Here is a 17730-nt window from a genome sequence, read left to right on the forward strand (position 1 = left end):
ACCATCGCTCGTATAGATGGGAATACTCGTCTCGGACCGCTCCACAATGGCAGGGAGTGACTGGAGTGACTGGTCTTCAACGTCGTTCAAAGAATACCTTTCCTGGGCATCTTTGTTCAACAAAATTCGGAAATAACCCTCACGCCTTCCAGCGGCTGTATTCAAGAGACTTGCCACGCTGGATGACCCAATTTTATCCGGCAGACGAGAAAGCGTCTGTGAATGCAGCTTTCCGTCGGTGCCCAGGGTCCGCAGCACGATGGTTCCTTGACCTTCAGTTGCAACCGTGACGGCATCGCCCAAGTCTCGAAATTGACTCAACTGGACCACGAGGGAGCACGCGATTGGTTCACTGTCGCCCACATTCCCAAGGCCCGTTAAGGTATCTTTTATAGCGAATTAATCAGTTAAATAGTCATTGGTTAGGAGAGGTGAAACTTACTTAAGTATTGTAACAAGCTGTGTCTTAATATGTATAATTTTAGTATTTGCCAAATCATCAATCTCTGTTATATAGCACATCTAGGAATCCTAGACATTGCGAAGACATATATAGACAGCTACCAGGAAACTCATATTCTCTATTCTGAGGAAGCTCGGCATATCCATAAAACCATGGAGCATAGTCTGTAGCTTGTTCACAGGCTTCAAGAGTATAACATTCCTTTCTGAAGCAATCTGTCACCCATCTTATAGTGTGGCCCACATCTTATGGCGCGATCAGAGTTGGATCCATTCTTGAAAAGATTTTTTTTCATCCTGGTTAGTAGAAAGATGTTGAAGACTTTGGTAGGTACCTAGTACTTCCTGACGGTCTTGGTCAGGCCAGATCATTCTTTAACTGGATTATGCCCCGAAGTTCGATCATCAGCGTGCTCCATCTGATTCGTCGAATATCTACACCGGCTGGTACAGACAACTTGATAAAATAAAATGTAAAGTACATTACGTACAAAAAACTCCGACAAACCGATAGCAATACCAACATTTTAACCGGACAATAACCTGTCATAAACTGATTCATCCCATCCCTTCCTTGATGGTGTGGCATAAACATGACAAAACAAAGAAATTTCCGAACAATCCTCCCAATTTGCACCAAAAAGACCACCCGATTACTGCTTACGACGTGATTATGACACCAACAGATCCCTCACGCTCATTCCCATTTTCTTCTGCTTGTCCTGGACGACCTCGCTGCTCCGATCTGACGAGGCAGTAGGATGTGCTTCTGCTGCTGGCGCAGACATGGACACACTCTTCAAAGAATCCATCGTGCCCCTCCGGTCCCTGTTCAGCATCAGAAGCGCCGCCGATGCCTCATGGTCAATATCCGTGTCAACACTGTAAGACGAGATGCTATTCCGCTGCTGCGGAAGAATGGCGGGAGACGTCGACGCCGACGCCGACACGGGCTGCGTAGAGGGCCGCCAGTTGAGATGCGGCGGAGACTGCGTCGGGCGCAGCGCCGGGCTCGGGAGAATGGTTGTTGAAAATTCCAGACTGGGCTGTCGCTGTGGAAGCCCGGGATTTCGGGGAGAGAAGGCTGGCGAATATTGAGCGCTCTGCGCGCCGGAGGGAAGTAGCTCGGGTGACGTCGACGACGAGGTCACCATACTGATGCCGGACTCTTCTGCACCCGCGGCGACCTCGGGCGACGTGGGCGAAGGTGGCCCTGGAGGTACCGTGGTATTGCTTCGCCCGGACGCAGCCTTGAGGTCTCTGATGCATTGCTCGAGATAGTTGACGTAATCAATACTGGCCTGTTTCTCGTCAGCAGAGCCTCAATCACTGTCAACATGCTCAAGGTGATCTACCTGTAGAATAGCAAGCTTGTGCATCTCCTGGCCCTTGCAGGCGGGAATCATGTTCTTCAACGTGGCAAACTCCTCGTTCATCTTGGACCGTCGTCTCCGCTCAATCAAGCTGTGTGCCGTCTTCCGCGCAATCTTCCGGCCCGCCGCGCTCGTCGCGCTGGGCTGCTTCTTCTTCGAATTGGGCTGGGCAGGGGTGTTTGCTTGGCCCTTGCCGGTCTCCTTCGGCTTGGATGTGGACGATGCGGCTGGCTTCGGCGGGCTCTGCTGGGTCTTGGGCTTCATCTGGATGATCTTGCGAGTGCGGGTGGGAGGTGGAGGGAGGTTGAACTCGTCGAGGGCGCGCTTGGTGCCCGCATGACGAGGAGGATTACTGGCCGTTCGTCCCATGGCCGCCAGATCGGGCGAAGTAGGCGAAACGGGGCAGTAAGACACAGACACAGTCGAGTCCTTGCGGGCAGCTCCTTTGATCTCACCGCTGGTCGGACTGAGTGCGGCGGGCGGTAGAGCGAAAGAGGACTCGGACATGTCGGCGTTCTGCTGGTCCTTGATGATGAGCTCGCCCGACATGGAGGGCGTAGGAGGCAGACGCGGAGGTGACATGTTGCGTCGGAGGGTTACTCAGACAGCTAGTCTAGTCAAACGAGACCGAACGTGACCCTCCAGACGGGTCAATGGCCGTCTCACGGCAAAGATAGCAAAACTAAGCAGATGTAGATGGAGTTGAACGTTCACGATGGATGCCGCGCAGCAGCCGGGAAAGAAAGCCTGGCAATCGAGGCAGGGGCGATGAGTCTCTTAAGAGCAGGCGTGACAAACATGGCGACAGAGGGGCACGGGTTTTCACTTGGACCTCTGCGACGCTGTAGATAAGTCTGGCAGTTGCGGAGGATGGCGAGTGTCGCGTGCTTGTGCCTCGACGGCCACGTCTGATAGGCCTATCGCGCACATGGGGAGTCCGCGCGGTATGAGTGGCTGCCGGCTGCCGGCCTCTCAGGAGCGCCCCAAAAGACACGCGACCCCGGGCTTGCCTCTTTCGGCCGACGCACAGCTCCTGCCATCTGTAAATCGCCCAGCCCACGGGCCGTTGATCATGAATACGCGAAATCCTAGACTAAGTATCCCACCAAAGCGACTCTTGCAGACCCGTGCAAATTGCTAATTGACTTTATCTAACTCCGGCACTCATCGTACGGCGTACGGAGTACTCAGTAGTTAGTACTTTAGAAGGTGGTGAGAAATCACTATTCAAGCAACACAAAGAATGAGAAATCGCCCAGAAAGGAAATCAATCAGATCAGGTTCAAGCCATGTCCTCCATCAACTCATCAAGAGTCCTCCGTACAAAGCTCGCCAGAAGCCTAGATTGATATCGTGCCATTCCCATCGCCAAAGTTACCATCAACTTCCGTGAACCTAGACTATGGACGTGAGGCATTTCTCCAGAGTCCTGCAGCCCAGGCACGTGTGCTCTTTCTCGAACCTCGACCGGGGAAGGAGCTCCTCACGTGTCGCGTCCAGAACGCCCCTCAGCCAATCAGCGGAAGGCCTGGCGGTCACAGCTCTGATTGCACCCGACGAAGAGATCCCAACTATTGATTTTAATCAATCAATCAGTCTTCCCTAGCGGAAAGAAAAGAAATTTTGATCGATTGTTATCAAACTTACCACCACTCCTCGTCATTCGGCAATGTAAGGCTGCAGATCTGCGACTGCGTTGAGCACAGCGACAAGCACAGATCATGATCATGGTCCTTCCTGTTGATGCTAGGGGTCCTTTTTTGCCCTCCGCTAGTCGTGCCAATCCGGGCGCTAATCCCCGTACTGGTGGGGAGCATGGCCATGACGCTACTGGCGGAGGGCATCATGCTGGAGGGAGACGCTGACGAGGGTACGGCCATGACGGAGGAGGGGATAGCTGACGATTGCGACGGTAACGGTGTGAAGGATGGCACCAGTGACGGTGACGATGAAGACGACGACGAGCCTGCTAACAAGACCGAGGCCCTCAATCTGGCCCGACCTCGAATCCGGGCTGGTCCTGGGTGAGCTGAAGAATCGGACGTAGCCAGGCTGCTGCCCGCCAGGGCGGCAGTCATGAAGACAATCAGAGTCTGAAGCTGCATGGTGATGATGATCGACCAATAGATAGGTAGACGACAGACAAACAGACCAGACGTCGACTTGACCTGAGTATATACACTGTACAGAGAAGACTATCGTCATTCAAAGACGAGGGAAACCCTACATTTATATATCCTCCATCTGTACGTACACCAAGTAAGGCTTCATGTTTTCTCGTCCCTTTAAACCATCCACACACGCGACGCCTCCTATGTAATCATATCTGAAACGAATCCACACGAAATGGCATGTACATACATGTACACTACGCCATCCGAACGCCAGCCGCTCTGAACACATCTCCATTGGGTCTGCCCATCTGTCCAAAAATGGCAAAAGATAGACAATGTGCATACATTCCAGTGGCGACCACCAACATTCCAGAGAACAAGCCGATATCATATCAGGGAACTGCTAAAAAAAAAGACGCCACTGACATTGTTTCGAGTGATTTTGACACGCGCCACCAAGATGAAATTTTTTTTATGCTGTACTTCCTGCATAGGGATTGTGCTGTGCTGTGTTAAACAGTGTTGGATGATGATTATATACGAGAGAGGTTTTAAGCACTTTACCTATGACTATGACCTCATCTGACGCATGCGAATGTTTCGACAGTACATACCTTACTTGATCAGGTCGTGTCCAATCGACCTATCTTATCTCCAGGGCTTGGTAGAAGGGATACATAGATAACAAACGAATGAAATCAATCACAGGTCCATTGCACCTCGCTCATCACCACAGCGCCAATACGCCAAGTCCCAGGAGGGATATTCACCGTCATCCCACTTGTGCCTCGCTTTGGCTCTCACCCACTGTTCGAAATCGAGAATGTAGCTATGTAATAGAGAAGAGAGAAATCGAAGAGAGAAATCAGCGCTATTCTTGCAATAAGAAGAAGAAGAAGAAAGAAGAAGAAAGAAGGGGGAGAATAAATGGGAGCAGACGAAACAAGCCTGGAGTCAAGTCAAGTGAACTCCATCCATCCTTACTTACCACTTTTTAGCAGCACGGTCCCAAAGCAGATTCCGACAGCTACGGTCCATATTGATTACTCCGCAAGCTCGACATTCCCTGGGAAGAAAGAAATACATCAATCAGCGTGGGACGTCCAATCTCAAAGGCTCATCATCATTCAGATAAAAGCTGCTGGACCGCAGACGTACTCCCAAGCTTCTTTGAAGCTCTTCCGAACCTCATCGCGCTCTTCTCGGTCCAAGGACCAGACGTTATCGAGACGGATCCCTGGAAGCTTCTCCATAAGTATGTAGACAAGAAATCCACCGGGGATCCACATGTGGCTCTCTTGCTTTTCCTGTTTCCAGGCAAACAAGGTCGGGGTGCAGGAGCAGCCGGCCTTGGTAAGCTGCCCCAGGGCTGTGATTTCCATCTCTGCATGTTGTCCGACGGTCGTGATGGCTTGTTTGGCTCTCTCAGCAGACGACTTGTTTATGGTACCCTGGATCGGGATCCTGTTGAAATAGAAGGCGCATCGCATGGCATATTTGGGTGGGAACGAAGGGGGCGTATATACTGCATCCGAATCTTAATAACGGCCTCTTGGGGCATGAGGCCATCGCCATCGCCATCGAGTCTCGAGCAGAAAAACACTGCCAAGCTTCCGAGACCAAGCCACATGACGCCTCGAATTCACTTTCGTAAAACTCGTGCTCAGAGATCTTCTGGTCAAGTCTCCAGGATTGCCCTGGCTCGTCAAAGGAGACGGTAGAGCCGATATACTCGGCACGAAACCAGGTAACGCCGGAACGTGGACGGCGGCCCATGTTGATGGAGGGTTGTCTAACTGGAAGTGAAGAACAAGAGCTTGTCGTAGTAAAAGAGAAAAGAATGAAACCTAAGAGAGGCCAGGTAGATATCGGAACAGGTGGTTGTGCAGCTGGGTTTGGAGATTCAACTGAAGCTGTTATTGGCTAGGCGCGTCTCGAGAAGATCCCGTGTCAACTGGACTGCTCAGTTGAGCCTAGGTTTTCTTGACGGAGATCAATCACTCATTAATCAAGACTGAGGTGAGATCCAACCAATTCGACATGTCTAATTAAAAAAAAAAATCTAGGTATGATACGTTTTACATTCTCTATCCATAGATCCTGGCCGGGTTATTTCAGATGTATATATGTCTAGATATGCAATATCAGGCAATACCTGACTCTGGCTCAACCAAACAGCTTCTTCAGCACAAGTTTTCCAAATCCATCGGCCACCGGCGACCCGTCCATCCGGATAATACGGTTCCCCGCCCACGAGCTCAGCCACAGGCCGTGATCGCTCGGACTCTCCTCCGCCCCGTCGATGCGGTGTCGGCTTCGTCGGTCGACGACGCACATCCCCCGCGTCCACTGTCCCGCCGTCTCGATCCGGATGTCTTCCGGCGACGTCGCAGTGGGCGTCCAGCGCGGGTCATCCACCGTGAGCGCATACCACACGCAGACGGGATCGTGCAGGCTCAGTTCGGCCTTGGCGCCTTCGTGACCGGGATGCAGTTTCTCCAACGTGAGGAACGTGTGTGCCATGAAGGCTGATACCCACTCGGCCAGTGGCGATCCGGCCTGTACCAGAGGTGCCACTGTTTCCTCGAACTCTCCCCGCGAGAGATTGTGTCGAAGCGTAATGTCAAGAGGGAACAAAAGCAACCTCAATTGCTTACTGAGCTTTGCCGGGTATGGCGGCAGCTTCTTGCTGGGAGGTAGCGTACTTGCCGGGTTGGGAGACGTCAAGGCAAAGACTCTGGCAGCAGCGACTGCATCCGCATAAGCATTGAATTCGCCGACAGGAGTGACCTACAGGCATAGATTAGCATATTTGGAATCCTTCAAGACCGGTGTCTTGTATATGAGATATGCACTATACTTACATTTCCTGGCTTTGACACTGCGCCGCCCATGACAACCACCTCCTTCACCCGAAGGAAGGTCTCCGTGTCTTTGGCGGCAGCCAGGGCGAGGTTCGTCAGGGGGCCAACCGCGACCAGCGTCACCGTGTCGGGTTCGTTCTCACGCAGGATCCGAAGGATCTCTTCGTGGGCAGGCCGCTTGGATGGGATAAACGATTGATGAGCCGCGGTGTTTGTCGCAGCACCCGTTCTCACAGTTTCGACGACACTTGGGTCGACAGAGGGATCAAACAGATGCTCCCAGGTTTCCGTAGGCGAGAGATGAGGATGCTGTCAAGTCAATGTTAGTAATCTGCGAAACAAGCGAATGATGACCATTGACTAGACGAGAACAAGGCATAGTCTATCACTTACACTGGCGTGAATGCCTCCCAGGCCGTCTTTGCCATCTATTTATAATGTTATGTTAGTGAGATATCATTTAACTCACTGGAAAGACACGGTATCAAACGCAGTCGAAGAGATGAGACACTTACGAAAGTAGTCTGCGAGCATTTTCTGGTCTTCCAGTGGCTCTTCGGCCCCAACGGCAATGATCGGTTTATGGGCACGCAGGGCACCAAACCCTTCTGGCTTGCCTTGTTCTCGACGCCATTGCATCTCGCGCTCGAGAATGTGCAGCATGGAAACAACATTGCGGAGACAGCTGTGAAGACAACATTAGGAACTTGTGTCGGAATTGGCGCAGAAGACTGCGGAGTAGTCGAGTAAAATAGGAGAGTAGACAAGAAACAAACAGATGTGGATCTGAATACAGAATGCAAAAGAGACCACTTGGCCCTTGACGTACTAGGCCGGCAATGAAAAGGAGAATAGATGAATAGTCTAGTCGACAAACATGAAGACTGGAGAGGTGTTTCAACCACAAAAAGCACTGCTATCGAGTCCCTCTCACCTAAAAACCATGAAAGGAAAGGGAGAGGAAGAGATATAGAGAAGAAGATGATGAAGGAATAGAAAGAAATTTTTTACTCACCTTCTGACTTCAATGTTCCCAAAAGTCAGCGAGATCAGCAGCACCTCAACTTCCTCCGGTGTCGCGGAGAGGGCCAGAAGCATGGCGAGGACATCATCGATACCCTAGAAAGAAATGGGAGAGCTCGACTTAGTATAAATCATTACAGGTGTCTAGCCATATCCACGCATGGCGTCAACAAATTCTATGCCCGCGAGGCGCGAAGCCTTGCTTGGAAACGGACGCTGGACGTACCGGATCGGTATCGATGATGATCTTTCTTTTCGGAGCCATTGATGCTTGTTGTTTTGATCCTCGTGACAATTAAGACAATCGCGCCTCTGTTGATTCCAATGTCTAGGTACCTAATCCTAGGTAAGGCAAGGTAGGAATTCAAACTTTCGAACCCGAGGCCTGTTCCTTGCCGACGTAATGCTGTTCAGGTCCTGACTGGCTTCAAAAAGGTAGCAAGAGCCCAACTACCATCCCGATTGAGTGTTGTTCCCTTCTAAAATTCCGCCTTCTGGGATTTCTTCTGTTTGTCAGTCGATTGTTGTTTGCGTTGTACGAGATCCGGGTAAGCAATGGAGAATACCCCTCCCCCACCACTCGCGGTTATTGGCGCAGGGGATTCTCCACAGTCACCTGAGCGACGTTCCAGGAAGGTTCCATTGCTGCCCACGAGCCCTTGTCCATGTGGCTTGCCGCACATGCACATGTTGATCACGGCGAAATTATTATTATTACCATCAGCCTACTGCTTTTTAGCAGGTAATCTGCCTATAACGCAGATGCCACATTTCGTCGTAGTCTAGATTATGCGGGGTTGATTTTCTGAGAACAGTAACGAGAGCTCAAGATATAGTTGCCTATTGCCAACTTATATTTTCCACCTATATTCGAAAGTCACGTTTATGAATTTCCCTGAGGAAAAAGATGGTGACGGTGAGCACTCAGACCTCGTCCAAAAAAAAAAAGGCTGAATCTGGATTTCCAAAACCAATGACCAGATCATCCGATAAATTAGTCAATGTAAGACGAAGAACATGGGAAAAACAGAATCGAGTCTACTCCATATCGTAGATGTCTGGCCTGCTAATATCCTCTGGAGTACTGAGAATATGTGTACTCGGACTCTAGCCAGAATTAACTCCGCGAAACGGCCGGGCCGGAATTCGGGAATTTGGTTGGATGATCTGGAGATCCACCAGGAATCACGGGTCAATAGGCCTGAACAAGAATATGCCCGTAATACTTAGTTCACGATCCCATCTTGGGGAAACGTGTCCTGATCTCAATCCTGATGACTCCTGAGCGCCGTGTCTTGGACCAGGAGCTAGAACAGGAAAGATGTCGTACTAAGCTTGAAAGAGCTATTTAATACCTAGATTAAATTTAGTATCGGCCGATCGGGAGTTCCTTAAGCGAGACAATATCATTATTACAGTGTTATTATTAATGAGGGATGGAGGTGAGGTCAAGGTACCTGCTAAAAGAAGACTAGTAGCTATCGTCAGAAGAGGAATGCAACGGCAGAAGGCGCAGAGAACAGGAGATCAACTCTTACTGGAGGAACTGAAAAGGACAGATTGCCGCTGTCAGCTGTCAGTCCTCCCACCAATTGATGAATTATTTAGGAGTAAGGCATCTAGCAAATATTAACCTTTATAAGATTAATCTCATACAAGAAATCCCACCAACTGAATCCTCTGTCAGGCCAGTGCAAGCATACTCCGTAGTCAACAGTCCATTGTCAGCACTCCGTATTATTATTATTTCTCTCGGAATCGGAATGCCGGGTGGAGAGGTGAAGACGGCCAGTACTAATTAGTGCTACGGTGCTACCGACAGGCTGCCGACCTCGATACTAGACAAGGATCTCGGTGTCTCCACCGCGGGCCTGGGCCAGCGACTATCGAGAATTGGAGATAGCAGTGGATTCGGACGTCTGGTAAGTCTAGGCTGTCAATGGAGAGCGTTCTAACTTCTCCGTCGTAATCTCAGTGCGAGTTAGTGAGGCCGGGCGGGCCAACCAGTGTTGTCTCTTCGTTGCCTCTTCCCCCTAAGTTGTCGAGACGCCCGGGGGCGGCAAAAGACCACCTCGCACCCTCCAATCCATCCTGCAATTAAGTAATAAACGATACAGCCACCCCGGACTGCTCTGCACCTTGTTCCGTGGAGTGATCCTCCATCCTCCTCCATCTGCTGCTCACCTTAAATCTTTCTTCCTACGGCTTTCTGCCGGGCCTCAATCGCCCGCTTCCGCTCGTTTTACTTGTCTTCCAGCTGTACCTAGGTACACTCTATGTCCTTCCTTCGTACCGGTCACGCCTACGCCCCCAACACGCAATCGAAACTTTGCACGTTCCAGTTGCAGCCGTCAGTGTAACCAGGCGCAACGCGGTTGAATCACCCAATTTCTCTCTGTCATTATTTCGAAAGCTGCGTCGCGCGAGAGCCGTCTCTCGTCTGACGAGGACATCTGGCATTCCGAGTCCGCGGAGCTATCCCTGCGTCCGATCCACGGCCCCCGTCACCCATCGGATCTGATGAGCTGAAACCTTGGAACGTTGAGAAGATAGCCTTTAGCGATCCCCCTCTCCTCGAATGTTCTAGCTTCAGCAGTCGATCAAAGTACTCGGTTTGTCGCCTCGCCATTTTTCCGCGGCACGACTGCTGTTCGACAGTGGAGAACGATTCTCGAAGAAGAATATCTCTTGTTCGTTTCTCGATTGGTAAGCTCCGTTGGCTGATTGACAGTGGGTTGCAGCGGCTGATGGGTGTTCATCGCTAGACCGGAGATGAATCCATACTTGAGCTGGGCGATTGTGCTCGTCGTCGCGGGAAGTCTGGGGTGGTACTACACAAATGGATCGAAACCCAAAGGCAGGACTGCCGTCAGGACGACTACGGAGAGGAGTGAGAGTATAAATGTGCTGAAGCAGAAGAAGAAACCCAGAAAGGCGCCCGAATCGGCGCCTGCGCCCGTCCGAAAGCCCGAGGAGAAGCCAGTCTTGCAGAGCGCCCCTCTCAATCCTGCTGACGACGATGACGAGGAGGAAGATATCAATAACAAGGAGTTTGCAAAGCGCTTCGCGGCAGTGAAGAATGGTGTTTCTGTTTTAGACTCTTCCAAAACTCGCAGCAAGGAGAAGCGTGTGAAGAAGGCTGCTGCAGCTGCCAATACACTGGAAAGTGGCGGCAGCGAGCTCTCAGAGTCTCATGTCTCGACCCGTACCTCGTCCACGACCGGAGCGGACGCAGATGATGACCTCTCGTCAGCCGGGTCACCTGTCGTGAACGCCACAGTCCCCTCTGCGGGCGACATCTCCGACATGCTCGAACCGCCCGCGCCGGGCGCTTCTGTCCTCCGATTGACCGGCTCAATGGAGAGCCAAGCGAAGAAGCAGAAACCGCAGGCGTTCAAGCAGGTGGAAACCAAGAAGCAGCGCCAACAGAGACTGAAGAACGAGGCACGAAAGCAGCAGGTCCAGGAAGCGGAGGAGCAGAGGCGCAAGCTCCTCGAGAAGCAGCTTCACGCCGCTCGCGAGGCCGAGCGCCGCGAAGCCGCGAGACGACAGCCCGCCTCCCCAGCGCCTAATGTGTGGAACACCAGCAAGCCCGTCAACAATGCGGGCAACGGCGCTCCCAAAGTCACTGTGAACCACAATGTTCCTCTCCTCGATACATTCGAGCCTGAGAAGCCTTCTTCCGAGGCGGTCAGACAACAAGACAGTTCCTCCACGGGGTCATGGGCTCAGGATCTCCCTCCTGAAGAAGAGCAAATGCGGATTCTCGGCGTCACCGAGAACGAAGATGACTGGACTACAGTCTCCAGCAAGAAGGGCAAGAAGAAAGGCCCCAAGGCGGAAGAGAGCGTCAGTGATGCCAGTGCCTCTGAGACCCAGGCGCCCACGGAGTGGGTTGCACCCAAGGTTTCTCCGATGCCCATTCCTGATACGAGAGGGAAAGGCCATCCCCTTGATTCGGACTGGGTCGCGTGAATGTGATTTTCGTGCAAGTGCAACCTTTTTATCTTATTGATGTTAGGGAATCTATCCATCATGCCGCATTATGCCGGTCCTGTATCATCCCATGTACTCATGGCCACGGCGTTTTGGATGCTTTATTGCTCAGATATCTCTTTCCCCCGGCGAGGTCTTCAGCATGCATTACAAAAAGAAAAGTTGATATCATGGCATTCGATATGATGTTTTACCTCATTGAGTGCGGCGTGCGCTTCTCCTCCCGAGTTGCAATACCCTGTTGCTGTTGATCTACCATGTTCTATTCTGTACCGGATGCTGTTTTGGTTCCGTTGAATTGTTTCTACCTCGGTCCTCACGTTGCGTGTCGGATTGATGGCTCTCTCTCGAAAAAGACGAGCAGGATGGGTTGCTTGCGCGGCGGTTTTATTTATTTTCTCTCACGAGCAGAGATTTGCACCAGATATTGACTTAGGAACCACGCCTTTGCTTGACTTGTGTTATTTTTTTTTCCTTTCTTCTGCTATTATATTATGCCGCTTGTATGTACATTCAGCTAGGCAATAACATTGTAGTCTTATTGTTTGAATTCTGTTTCAGCTTGAAATACCAACGTGATTTTCGTGTGGTTTCTAGCCGAAAAGGCCACCCAGAATGCAGAGTATTTATATGATGCTGTTGCGAAGATCCTCCGATCAGTGTGGAGTAGACTGTCAACGATCTGCGCTCAGTAAGCATGTGAGAGAGACGATTCAGACGAACATCGTCCGATCAGGAGGTTATCCAGGTGGGACCTTCAGAGGTCCTGTAACAGGGCCAGGGCCAGGGCCATGGCCAGGCACTTGGCGATCCTCGAACGGGGCTGTTCCTGACTATGCCTGTGCTGCCTTGCCTTGGTGGGAAAGTTGGGGCTCAAATTCTTCCCTGGAACTGCATAGGTCGAGTGCATCGCCATGGCGTCACTGCCCGCCTGTGATCTTCCCGCCCCCGTGACTAGCAGTTTGCTAAACCAAAGGCAGGAACCGGCCTTGGCAACTAAGCCCGACTTGTAAGTGGTGGCCTGCCCGAGTTACGGGCATCGTGGCCTGTACGGACGGGGAGCTCTCCTCGCTGCTTTTCTAGAATTACTATAAACTTGCCAGCATCCATCCCTCTCTGCTCTTTCCTTCCTGACCCCTGTGACACCTCGTTGTTTGTTTAGCGGCCAGTCTCTGTGCCGTGATCTTTGTTTTCCTTTCCATTCCTTTCGTTCACCATGGCGCAAATACGTGGTACCGCCGGCTATAATCTCGGACATCAGAATCCCTTCGGCGGGCCGGGAAGGGCAGACGCAACCAGCGACCCGAGTCCGCTGGATGCTATTCGTGAGCAGACGAGCAAGATCGAGGACTGGCTGGACACGCTGTCGGATCCGATCAAGCCGTATGTTTATGTTTACAGGCCGCTCGAGACAAGGGGGATGTGGAGCTGACAGCCTGCTTTCTAGATATTTGCCGGCAATCGGTCGATTCCTGATCGTCGTCACTTTCCTCGAGGATTCCTTGCGGATTATCACACAGTGGAATGATCAGCTATTATTCCTCCGGAATTACCGTGGCAGTACGTGACGCTACATCACCGCTTAAGTGTACAAAGACGGAGGATCACGAACTAATCAGAATGCTTCTAGTACCATGGGGTATTACTCACCTTTTCCTCATTTTCAACGTCATTACCATGCTCGTCTGCTCCACGCTCGTCATTGCCCGCAAGCGCAGTGAGTATGCCGTCGGAGGTCTGATGGCTGTCGTCGTGACCCAGGCGCTGGGCTATGGCCTGATCTTCGACCTGAACTTCTTCCTGCGCAACCTGAGCGTCGTCGGCGGTCTGCTCATGGTCCTGTCAGACTCGTGGGTGCGCAAGAAGTTTGTCCCGGCCGGTCTGCCGCAGCTGGATGAGAAGGACCGCAAGATGTACTTCCAGCTTGCCGGTCGGGTGCTGCTGATCTTCCTGTTCATCGGGTTCGTGTTTGCGGGCCAATGGAGCTTGTGGCGGATTATCGTCAGCCTGTTTGGCTTCGTGGCGTGTGTCATGGTGGTTGTGGGCTTCAAGGCGAAGATGAGCGCGGTCATCCTGGTGGTGCTGTTGAGCGTGTTCAACGTGTTGGTGAACAACTTCTGGACGGTATGTACAGCATATTTATTTGCTTTATATCCGCCGACTAACTGCGTGTAGTTGCAACCCCACCACCCGCACAAGGACTTTGCCAAGTACGACTTTTTCCAGATCCTGTCTATTGTGTAAGTCTGCCTAGTCGGATGAATTGAAACGGTAATCAGAATCATGCTAATGTTGCCAGCGGCGGATTGTTACTCCTGGTCAACATGGGCCCCGGCCAATTTAGCGTGGACGAGAAGAAGAAAGTGTACTAGATGAAGCAGAAGCAACAGACAGTAATAACAGGGCGTTGAAGTGAACCGACCTGATGTCACTATCAGAATTGAGACTTGATTTTTTGGAAATGGCTGAATGCAGCCCTCTTGTTCGTTTTTTGTCTGCTGTTGGAATTTGACGCGTTGGAATTATATGCAAGCCTGAAGCAGCTCTCATCTGCTGAAAACCTGTCTGTCGTCTGGCGTTGACTTGGTCGAACCAACCCTCTTCCTTGGTTCTTTATCATCTTCTTGCCTTTGGGAAGTGGGAGTGTAGTAGCTTCGTTTTCGTTTTCGTTTATATGGAGATGAAAGATGAAGATGAAACTTATGAGTAGCCTGACCTGACATACGGTCACATACCTACCTCAACTATAGCACCACCTACCGCGGCCATTCTTACTTACATCGTCAGAAAGAGAGAAAAACAAAAGAAAGAAGATCTTATATTTAGTTATCTATCTCTATTCTTACTGTGATCAATTCCTCTTCTTCGCTACCCATCAAATGAAAGCGAAAGCAAAAGCGAAAAGATACCTACCTAGGTACTCCGTACAGTACCTACAGGGTGATCTTTAGTTATATTATCCCTAGCTTACACTGAGAGAAAGCCGATAGTTAAGCAACGTAAAGGGGAGAGTCATATAATTATTAATGAGGGGGCTATAATATTTATTGGTAACCAGATGGAGAATCAGGATTTTGTGGAGAAGTGCAAAGATATACTCCATAGATATTAGCATTATTCAAGGTTCAGGAACTGATTTTTTCTTATGACAATGGCGTGTTTGAGAAATAGAGATCATCTTATCTGCGCTGTGACTTTCTATCCGCGGTTAGGGACTGTCGATCAAGAGTACCTCCGTACTCCGTACCTGGTTAGGTACTAGTCCTACTGTAGCAGACATTCAGACCCTAGTTGCAAGCTGCATGCAAGGCAACACATCATAACCAACCAGCACGCCGTGGCGCAGCACATGTTGAAGAAGAGAAGCGGTGGCGGACAGCCACGTTGGTGCTCTATTTCCTGCACACGTTTAGCCGTGAAGATAAGAAGAAAGATGAGGCTGAGGTTCACTTGATGACGAGTCGATGTCGTGGCTCAGTTCATCTTGTCTGAACCGTTGGAATCGGACTAGTCTACTAAATCGTACAAATCGTATTAATTAGCTGATTGATGACTGATTGATTGATTGATTCTGCTCTTGCCCCAGGGGCGATGTGGGTTCGCCGGGGATGCTAGCGGAAGGACTAACTTAGCGACTAGTACGCTGTACTCGGTCCGTCACGATTGGCGCCGTGGTTCTACCCACTACCTACTCCGTACTCTCCCCTTGCCTGTCCTCTCTCACGTTTCACCCCTCGTTTGTCGACTCGACTCGACTTTATCACCTCAATCCCACTTTAGACAGTTTCAATCGTTGCGTGTCTTTCCACCCGCCCAGATTTTCTGCCAGGCTGCTCCCCTCAGCGTCTGACGTGGGAAGAGCCCACCGGTCCGCCGTCCGCATTCCGGCACCTCGGACCTTCAAGACGAACTATCCGCATTCAGAGTACTGCCTGCCGTCCATGTTGACGTCGTCACTGCCGCTGTGCTCCTCCCCTGACCCCGCGCATCTCCGACTGCTCGTCGTCTCGTGAACAGCCATCCTCTCCGATGCTGCCGGTACATTGCACAGGTCTGGGAGAGCGTTGGATACAACGGACACTTTTGTCCTGAGCCGACGCGCGAGGGTCCCTCACCATGTGGCTGTTCCGGGGGGTGCAGTCGGCCATCTTCTACTACGCGACCTGCACTCCATGTGCCACTGCCGGCGACCTTCGACGACGCAAGAGGGAAGCCGCCCGAACCCAGCGAGAACAGGCCAGAGCCGCCGCCCTCGTCACTGACCAACCCCGAGTCTTTCCACAACCGACCCCTTTCAGCACGAATCCAGGATGGGCCGAGGAAATTGCCCTTGGCCCTGGTCCGCCAGCTCGCCGAGGCGGACATCGACCGGCCAACAATCGGTCATCAAATCAACTGGATCGGACGGCGTCCAGTACCACCTTGGAAGACGACTTGCCGTCCCGAAAGGAGAAAGGAGGCCTGGGAGAACGACTGCACTGGATGCGATATCAGCGGGAAGATGAGCCGCTCTGGGGTCAGGAGGAGATGCAGGAAGTGCCAGGATCGTCGGTTGGAATCTCTGGCCGGGGACGCGCCGACACGAGCCATTCGAGCAGATATTACATCGCCAGGGCCCCTCCGGTGAATGACCTGCATCCACCGATTGTGAGCGGTCCCACCAGCCGAGCCGAAACACGATGGATGCTTCAGCCCCCTCCGCCTGCCCGAGTCATGGCGGGGAAGGAGAGATATGAGTCAGTTCGTGGCAGTCGGGAGGGTAGTGTACGAAAGAAGAGTGAAGACGAGGTGCAAGTTAAAAGCACCAGCCAGCTCACGGAGCAGACAACGAAACCTACTAATTCGAGTCGGAAAGTCGACAAAGGCCATCGGCCTGCCCCAATTACCGTGGTGGGTGAACACCGCAAGGCGGTGGACAGTCAGGAGGATCTGACAGATTCGACATCCCGACGAGTACCGCTTGCGACGATAGCGTCTCGCTCCAAATCCGTGGCGTACGATCATGGCGGCCATGCCTATGACGAGTTTCATTTGCAGGTATCGTCCGCCATGAATTCGCGGTCCAATTCACCGTCCAGCCTGGGTTCGCCGGTCGATTCCTTGCCGTGCCCGGATATGCCATATTGGCGTCCAGACTCGAAGGGGACGGACGATAGCGGCAAGGCTTTTCACCCATCCTTCTCCAACATTGTTAGCCCGCTCCATCGCAGCCACACGAAGGTGGAGGCCATCCATGTTGAAATCAACGAGCAAGAGGAGGGCCCGATACAACAGATTCGGCCATGGCGGTGGAGCTTCGACATTTGACAATTGGATCTTACCAAATCGACCTGGACGACAACCCTTGGACACTGTTGACGCCATTTGTTTAGACGCCGTTCGTTCTGTATTGATAAGGAGGCGAGGCGAGGAGAAACATATCTAGATGCAGGCATCTCGAGCGCACACAATTCGCAGGACGGATGCTCTCGAGATGGCCTTCAACAAGTCAAGACTCGATCAACATGGCTGGCCCAGACCAGTTCAAGCTGGTGACGAGATCTGAATTGCTTGGAGGGTATTCGTCCTTCCTTTAGTTTACTTTTTCCTTTATTTCTTGTTTAGAGAGAGATTAACGTTCGTACTAGACCCCCCCTTTTTTTTCTCGTCTGACCGTGTACAGTATATAGTTGCATTTTAATGGCGGGCCTTGCTTTGGTGTTGTTTTTGTTTCTTTTTTTTTTCTGTCTCTCTCGTATCCTATCCTATCCTATCCTGCGTTCGCTGTGCCTATTTCCTTTGTCTGTCCTTTATTTTCTTGTGTCTGTCTCGTCTCCTCAATCTCACTTTCTGGGTTTTACGTTTTTTTTGCTCTACTGTCTACAGCATGGCGTTTCTTGGAGTTAGATGATACGTGAA

At 51.5% G+C, this 17730-nt stretch overlaps 8 protein-coding genes across 8 annotated transcripts; 3 read left to right on the forward strand and 5 right to left on the reverse strand.

The window, feature by feature from the left end:
• Positions 1-1133: 1133 nt before the first annotated feature.
• Positions 1134-2417, reverse strand: VTN77DRAFT_9115 (uncharacterized protein; the record flags this gene model as incomplete). Its single annotated transcript, XM_069425688.1, has 2 exons — positions 1134-1763; positions 1818-2417. The coding sequence occupies 2 exons, from the start codon at positions 2415-2417 to the stop codon at positions 1134-1136; spliced, it is 1230 nt and encodes a 409-aa protein (XP_069274155.1).
• Positions 2418-3351: 934 nt separating this feature from the next.
• On the reverse strand, positions 3352-3940 carry VTN77DRAFT_9116 (uncharacterized protein; the record flags this gene model as incomplete). The annotated part of the gene is made up of 2 exons (XM_069425689.1): positions 3352-3406; positions 3483-3940. The coding sequence occupies 2 exons, from the start codon at positions 3938-3940 to the stop codon at positions 3352-3354; spliced, it is 513 nt and encodes a 170-aa protein (XP_069274156.1).
• Positions 3941-4651: 711 nt separating this feature from the next.
• On the reverse strand, positions 4652-5439 carry VTN77DRAFT_9117 (uncharacterized protein; the record flags this gene model as incomplete). The annotated part of the gene is made up of 3 exons (XM_069425690.1): positions 4652-4778; positions 4938-5015; positions 5108-5439. 3 exons carry the CDS (start codon positions 5437-5439, stop codon positions 4652-4654), a joined length of 537 nt encoding a protein of 178 aa, XP_069274157.1.
• Positions 5440-6115: 676 nt separating this feature from the next.
• VTN77DRAFT_9118 (uncharacterized protein) lies at positions 6116-8101 on the reverse strand (the record flags this gene model as incomplete). Its single annotated transcript, XM_069425691.1, has 6 exons — positions 6116-6739; positions 6814-7122; positions 7207-7241; positions 7329-7498; positions 7829-7932; positions 8063-8101. 6 exons carry the CDS (start codon positions 8099-8101, stop codon positions 6116-6118), a joined length of 1281 nt encoding a protein of 426 aa, XP_069274158.1.
• Positions 8102-10608: 2507 nt separating this feature from the next.
• Positions 10609-11811, forward strand: VTN77DRAFT_9119 (uncharacterized protein; the record flags this gene model as incomplete). Its single annotated transcript, XM_069425692.1, has 1 exon — positions 10609-11811. One exon carries the CDS (start codon positions 10609-10611, stop codon positions 11809-11811), a length of 1203 nt encoding a protein of 400 aa, XP_069274159.1.
• A 778-nt stretch (positions 11812-12589) lies between these two features.
• On the reverse strand, positions 12590-12942 carry VTN77DRAFT_9120 (uncharacterized protein; the record flags this gene model as incomplete). Its single annotated transcript, XM_069425694.1, has 2 exons — positions 12590-12853; positions 12922-12942. The coding sequence occupies 2 exons, from the start codon at positions 12940-12942 to the stop codon at positions 12590-12592; spliced, it is 285 nt and encodes a 94-aa protein (XP_069274160.1).
• A 106-nt stretch (positions 12943-13048) lies between these two features.
• On the forward strand, positions 13049-14204 carry VTN77DRAFT_9121 (uncharacterized protein; the record flags this gene model as incomplete). The annotated part of the gene is made up of 5 exons (XM_069425695.1): positions 13049-13215; positions 13280-13392; positions 13463-13956; positions 14008-14072; positions 14132-14204. 5 exons carry the CDS (start codon positions 13049-13051, stop codon positions 14202-14204), a joined length of 912 nt encoding a protein of 303 aa, XP_069274161.1.
• A 1744-nt stretch (positions 14205-15948) lies between these two features.
• Positions 15949-17139, forward strand: VTN77DRAFT_9122 (uncharacterized protein; the record flags this gene model as incomplete). Its single annotated transcript, XM_069425696.1, has 1 exon — positions 15949-17139. One exon carries the CDS (start codon positions 15949-15951, stop codon positions 17137-17139), a length of 1191 nt encoding a protein of 396 aa, XP_069274162.1.
• Between the last annotated feature and the right edge of the window lie 591 nt (positions 17140-17730).

This window comes from Rasamsonia byssochlamydoides (genome assembly GCF_041956645.1).
Source record: "Rasamsonia byssochlamydoides strain NRRL 3658 unplaced genomic scaffold VTN77scaffold_82, whole genome shotgun sequence".
Taxonomy (NCBI): Eukaryota; Fungi; Ascomycota; class Eurotiomycetes; order Eurotiales; family Trichocomaceae; genus Rasamsonia; species Rasamsonia byssochlamydoides.